This window comes from Lactuca serriola, chromosome 4 (genome assembly GCF_051521515.1).
Source record: "Lactuca serriola cultivar US96UC23 chromosome 4, Lser_US96UC23_V15, whole genome shotgun sequence".
In the NCBI taxonomy this organism is placed as follows: domain Eukaryota; kingdom Viridiplantae; phylum Streptophyta; class Magnoliopsida; order Asterales; family Asteraceae; genus Lactuca; species Lactuca serriola.
This window is the reverse complement of record NC_136411.1, coordinates 174,567,314-174,573,683: the sequence shown is the minus strand read 5'-3', so window position 1 is coordinate 174,573,683 and position 6,370 is coordinate 174,567,314. Positions and strand designations below refer to the sequence as shown.

Genomic DNA, 6,370 nt, shown 5'->3' with positions numbered 1-6,370 from the left:
GAATACCTTCAACACTGACGCTGAAACCACCATACAAAACCATCGCAACACGCTTGATATAGCTGCAAAATGGTATGAATTGAAAACGGAAGTTGTGTTATTCAACGATCTTTATAATAAGATTGAAGATGATTGTGTCAATGATACTGAGGAAGAGATCTTGGAGGTGGCTAAAGAAGAATACAAATCCATTAGCAACGGACAAAGTTTCGAGTTTGAAGCCCCTTGGAATCTTTTGAAAAATTTACCGTTTTTTTAAGTAGAACTGCATTTTGTATTGTTCTTGTATTTCTTTATTTAAATGTAATATGGTATTTATCCTTTATTTTTAAAAAAATATTTGACCAACAAATGTTACAAAACCATACATTTAAAAAACATTATCTGACAAACAACTTACGCGGACTGACAAATAAGCTACGCGTAATGACAGCACATTTACGCGGACTGACTAGTAAGTTCTGCGAAATAATGTATACTAATTTCTTATAAATTGGACAACCATGACGAAAATTTACAAGGTGTCGAAAGTTGTGAAAATGAGTTCAGTCAATCAGGTATTAAGGAAAAGTTTCTCCAGCCTACCGAATTTTTTCCATAATCTGCAAAGAAGCAATCCTACCACCTTCACGTACATTACGAAGGATCAGTACAATCGTTTCCAAATTTGTTTCGTAGCATTGGGATGCGTGGTATGTAGTCCCTTATAGTAAATAAATATTTAGTTATTTCAAGTTGTTATGTGCCTAATATTCTTATGTTGACTTACAGATTCGTACGTTTCTCATGTCTATGATACCAATCATATTCGTTGGTCAAGTACCTCTAATTGGGGCGTATGTAACATCCATGTACATTGTTGTTGCTTTAGTTGGAAATCATGAACCCCTTCTCATAGCGTTTGCCTTGGGAACCATAAATTGTGACAATTCATGGTTATGGTTCATGAGGAGGCTTAAAGATTGTTTAGGTGACAATACAGAATTTGGTTTCATAAGCCATATGTCTGATTCTATAGACTTTGCAGTCCACAGAGTCTACCCTGATTCATATCATGGCTATTGTTGTAAAAATATAGCCGAGAAAATACGCGCTTCCATCGGAAGCAATACAGTCATAGAACAGTTGTTCTGGAAGACGTGTAAAGCGTATAATTTATCTCAATTTTATGCATGTTTGAACAATTTAAAAAATGAGGTAAATGGGAATGATCTTCATTGGCTTGACAATATTCCCATTGCAAAATGGGTACGGGCTTGTTTTCCAAGAGTACGTTTCAATGTTAAATTCATTGACATTCCCGATGTTGTCAATTGGTTTAAAACAAACTCGCATGAGTTTCCAATAACAACAGTCATTGAAATGGTTCATGACTCGATGCAAGCAGTGTATCTTCGACGTGCTGCGTTTGGAGGTAATTATAAGTTATGACATCATTAAAATGGTGAATTGATATGTTTATTATACGTTATGACATTGTAATTTTTTTTATTGATTCAGTTGATTTCACAGGGGATTTCCATAATCTTCTAACCCCTTATGCACTTAAGGTGATTCATAAAAGATTTATCCACTCGGATGGTTGTAGGATTACGCATATTTTTGGCGATAGATATGAAGTGACTAAGTATTCAACAACCGAATATGTACAATTAGACCGTGGTATTTGTAGTTGCGGTAAATGGCAAAAATGCGGTATACCTTGTGAGCATGCTATAGCTTCACTACATAGACTCGAATTGGCAGAAATCCATCAAATGGTAAATTTAAAGTTAAGTACAGCGGTGTATCAAAATGCATATCAAACTGAGACGGTCAATCATATTCCAACCCTTAGGCATTGGGAAAAACCAGTCGAAAGTGTTGTGGTCTTACCTCCACGCCAATTCAATTGAACTTTATTGTATGGATCACAACGAATATTAGTTTGTATTCAGTTCTATGTTAACCGTACTTGTAATGGTTTGTTGGCATTCTTTACTTTTGAATAAAAAATGTTTACCTTTAAATAAATAATTGTATTCTCATAATTGTAATATGTATGCATGACAACGACTAGACAAAAAACTATGCGAACTGACAAACGCAGTAACGCGGACTAACAAAAACCTCTACGGACTGACAACAACTATCTACGGAGTGGAAGGGAGTATATATAGTCATGGATGGTCGTCGGTTTTTCGTATAGAGTTATAATTTTTTTTTAAGTTTAAAATGACTTCTTCTTCATCTTTGTATATTTGCTCGTGCAACGAAGTTGATTGTTTCTATTGTGATCCGATCGACCCTTTTCTTGCACCATCACCAAATTTAAGAGAGCCATATATGAGGGAGGATACTTTGCAACAACTATAATGGGCTGAAGAACAACAAAAAAAGATAAAGACTCGTCTCGGGCTCTCACTGAACGTCGTGACCTCATTGAGGCGGAGTGCAAAGATGTTGAGGAAAGGATGAGGATTACAAAAAAAAAATCAAAGATCATGAGGAATGGATAAAAAAAACTAAGAATAATCTCAAACTGTCTGAAAAATGGCTTGCTGACAAGGATGCAGAAATGATAGAACTTGGTAGGCAAAAGGACCGTATGGAAGATAAAATAAGAATAAGGGACGACTACATAACAATGGAGAAAGAAAATTATCCTTTACAATTCCCTTAAGTTAATTACCGTTGTTGTACGTTTACTATATGTTTCTAGTTTGTTGAATGTATTAACTTCGAGTATTAGTTATTATTCTACTAGTAATTATGCAGTAATATAATCATAATATTACTCATCATCTTTAAAATAAACACACCAGCTCAAAGTAGACAAATTAATGTCCTCTAAAACAAAACATAATTAATTATAAATACAATATCAATCATTCAAATCAAACGTTGAACAATAGTCTTCTCTCTGCGTCCCACTTGTCCAATGTGTCTCTTGTGTCCCGTGCGTCTCTAGCGTCTCCTGAGTCCCTTCTGTCCCTTTCCCTTTTCCTTTTGTGTTACTACCTGATGTCGTACTAGTTTTTCTAGCCTTTTTTTTGTTTCTTTGGGACCAATGTCGGACAAGTCGCTGCATTATGTGTTGTACTATCACATTTACTACACCTTCTTATTATAGGTTCCTCACCTTGTGACGGAATACGATTTCTGTTTCTCGGTCTACCAGCTTGACGTGTATCCATTATCGGGGGTTTCACAACCATCATGTCAGCAGGAATCTCCCAATCACATGGTTCTGGAAGGGGGTAAACCGGCTCCTCATACATACTTTGGTATGTTTCCATTTTGTAAGCATCTATAGCCAGATGTCCGAAGTTAGTTTTTTTCAAGTGCTTCAAGACCATTATCACATGACCACAAGGCAACCCAGTTCCTTCCCAATATTTTCATGTACAAGTCTCTTGCCTCAGATCAACTATACCACCATGTTTGAGATCATGAACTTCATAAAGTGCATCTGAAACACCAGAAATGGACCATCCTGTCATACGCTCTTCATTTTTACTAACTACTTTTTCAGCCCACTCGGTTAGCACTGTTGAACGTTTCCCTATAAAGAAGATATATATAATTAACTAATTATTCGACCTAATTAAAGTCAAAATAAAATTCATACCTCCTTCGATGCGACGCTTGTAACATCATTCCTGTGAAAGACATCGGAAGAACTCAAGAAGGGGTATTATAGGCATCTTCCTTGCATCTACAGATAAAGCATTCATGGACTTAACACTGTTCGAGGTCATGTAATCGTAATGTTTCGACGGCGAATATGCTCTAGTCCATTTAGCACGGGGAATTTCACTTAGATATGCTGCTACTTGCGGCCTAGTATAACTAAATCTGTACCACAATTTTTCAAAAACATTTCTTTTGTAAGCTTTCACAAGCCTCCAAAACAACACTTTTGTTTTATCATTTTTCCCAAACTTGTGTACTATGTTTCCTAGTATATGAAAAGCACACAAGCCATGATGAGCATGTGGAAAAACATTTTCAATACTAACGCGAATTGCATCGGCCCTATCAGTTACAAAAGTCAATTCTTGACAATCACCAACACATTCAAACAACTTTTCAAGAAACCATGTCCACGTAAGACCACTCTCTTTTTTGCATATTCCGTGCGCAAGGGGCAGTATCTGGTTGTTCCCATCCATAGCTACTGCATGCAATATGGTTCCCTTAAAAGCACCCTTCAAATGGGCACCATCCATAATTATAACTTTACGACAAAAACTTTTGAACGCTCGTATCTGCAATATATAAAAATGGAACACATAAACACTCTATAATTTGTTTACAAAAATTATATATTAAATAACAACAAGCTTTTTGTATTTACCGTGCTCCCAATGGCATAAAAACAACACTCGAAACAATCTTCAGAATCTGTTTGAATATACGCAACTATACCGGGATTATGCCTCTTCAAATTGTGAAAATAAATATGAAGTTTGGCAAAACATTCTTCACAGGATCCCAACAACAGTTCCATAGCATATTGTGTTGCACGCCAAGCTTGTTTGTAATCTACGTTGATTTCCAGCAAAGCATTCAAATCCCTTGATATTTCATTAGGCCTCCAAACCTTGGAACGAGTTTTTCCCATAATTTCATGCAATATTGTACCCATGACTTTTTTTATTAGCATGCTTATGATTAGGGTGTATCTGTAATGACGAACATGTGTGCACGTTGTTGAAAGTCTTGATTTCAAATTCATCAGTGGGATCAAGGCGTTTTGCATACAAACGCCAACTATAGTTCTCAATTTCACAATATACCTCATAATGATTTTTGTTAGAATGTTTGGTCTTAAATTGAAACTTTTCTCTTGTTGCTTTAAGACTCAAAGAAAAAAATTAGTTGTTGTTTGTTGTCATATGTTTGACGAACAAACATATCATCATTTGGACCTAAACTGTGAAATGGTATGGGTTCAACAATAGGATAAGGACAATCAGGTATGGGAGGCATACCGTAAAATATGTCTGAAGCTTTTTTCCCGTGTGTGAACTCATCTTCTGACCATCCTTCGTTTGACTCTTCACCGTCTGAGAAAGTTTTGTCAGTCAGTCTTCCAAACTCATATAAATTTTTTTCTTCAACCGTATTCAGTGCCACAGTTTCTTCTTCTGGACAATCTTCAACATTATCTGATATAATGTTTTCAACATTGTATGGTACAACTTTCTCAGCCGCTTCTGCCTGTTCGACCAATCCCTAAAACACCTCTAAATACAAATGCACAATCTCCTTCGTTTCAGAAATTACATTTTCTGAGTCGATGAACATCTGCTTCATCTAAAATATTCATCACATACCCATGAACCGGGTGTTGAAATGACAATGATATATTAATATTGAACACCTTAACCTTACTTTGACTAAATCAAACAATATTCTACAATCAAAATTAGGCGGAAGCAGTAAACCCAAGTTGTTTAACTTTGGTCTAACGTAGGTGTTAATCCCATTACTTATCTGCCAAAAACCTCCAGTACATAAAATAACAAAACTCATATTTGGTTTAGAAAATCAAATGAAAACTAACTAATCTATCGACCAAAATGAAACAAACATATGAAAAAGAAACTTTTGTATCAAAAAACTCTTCAAAATCCGCTCCAACCACCCATTCTGCAGAGGCATTACTCTCTCCGCGGAGCTCCGCGTCGACCTTTCCGCGGACTGAGTTATGACTTCCAAACTGCTTCCTCCGCGGAAGCATTACTCTCTCCGCGGAGCTCCGCGTCGACCTCTCCGCGGGGTATTTACGAGATCCAATCAGCTCTCTCCGCGGAGCTTATATTGAATCCGTAGAGACCCATTCCGTGGAGCATGATTAAAAAGGCTAGCAACCTATTTTTCGACCACTTCGCAGAGATGACATCATTCCGCGGAGGGTCCTCCGCGGAATGCATGTCTATAGCTGGAGTTTTTTTTTGTGTCTAAATTTTTAAATTTCCCCCCTTTTTTGTCTACATCCGGTATTTTCTCTTTTATTTTCCCCTGATTGGTGAAGATCAGTGCCTAATTGTTGAAGGATCAACTCCGTTTATTACTAAAAAACTGGGAAACCTTTTTAATGGATCGGCCCTCGTATAAATAAAAGCAATCGAGCATCGTTGACCCTTCCATCAAAATACCTCGACAATTTATAGGTTTAGATCCACAGATCTTTCATGGCTTCTCGAAAATCATCATGGCTTCTTGACCAACTTTCGAAGCTCTGCCCAATTACCAGATCCACAGATCTCTCCATGCTTAAAGAAAGATTCGAACCCACCAAGAACAACCCTAAATGAGTCTTCGATCTACCTACGATTGATATCTTCATTTCAACTACAGATGCTGAAAGAACCACCTCTCG

The 6,370-nt window shown here is 36.8% G+C and overlaps 1 protein-coding gene across 1 annotated transcript; it reads left to right on the top strand.

Moving 5' to 3' along the window:
• The first annotated feature begins 503 nt into the window (after positions 1 to 503).
• Positions 504 to 1,895, top strand: LOC145099015 (uncharacterized). Its single transcript, XM_079036602.1, has 3 exons — positions 504 to 557; positions 772 to 1,414; positions 1,501 to 1,895. Exons 1-3 carry the CDS (start codon positions 504 to 506, stop codon positions 1,893 to 1,895), a joined length of 1,092 nt encoding a protein of 363 aa, XP_078892728.1.
• Positions 1,896 to 6,370: the final 4,475 nt, after the last annotated feature.

Bases quoted from the DNA above. Each gene is read 5' to 3' on its own strand.
- LOC145099015 (XM_079036602.1), top strand. From the start codon at position 504: ATGACGAAAATTTACAAGGTGTCGAAAGTTGTGAAAATGAGTTCAGTC. The intron at 558-771 runs GTATTAAGGAAA...GTTGACTTACAG, and splicing joins AAATGAGTTCAGTCAATCAG to ATTCGTACGTTTCTCATGTC. The intron at 1,415-1,500 runs GTAATTATAAGT...TTATTGATTCAG, and splicing joins TCGACGTGCTGCGTTTGGAG to TTGATTTCACAGGGGATTTC.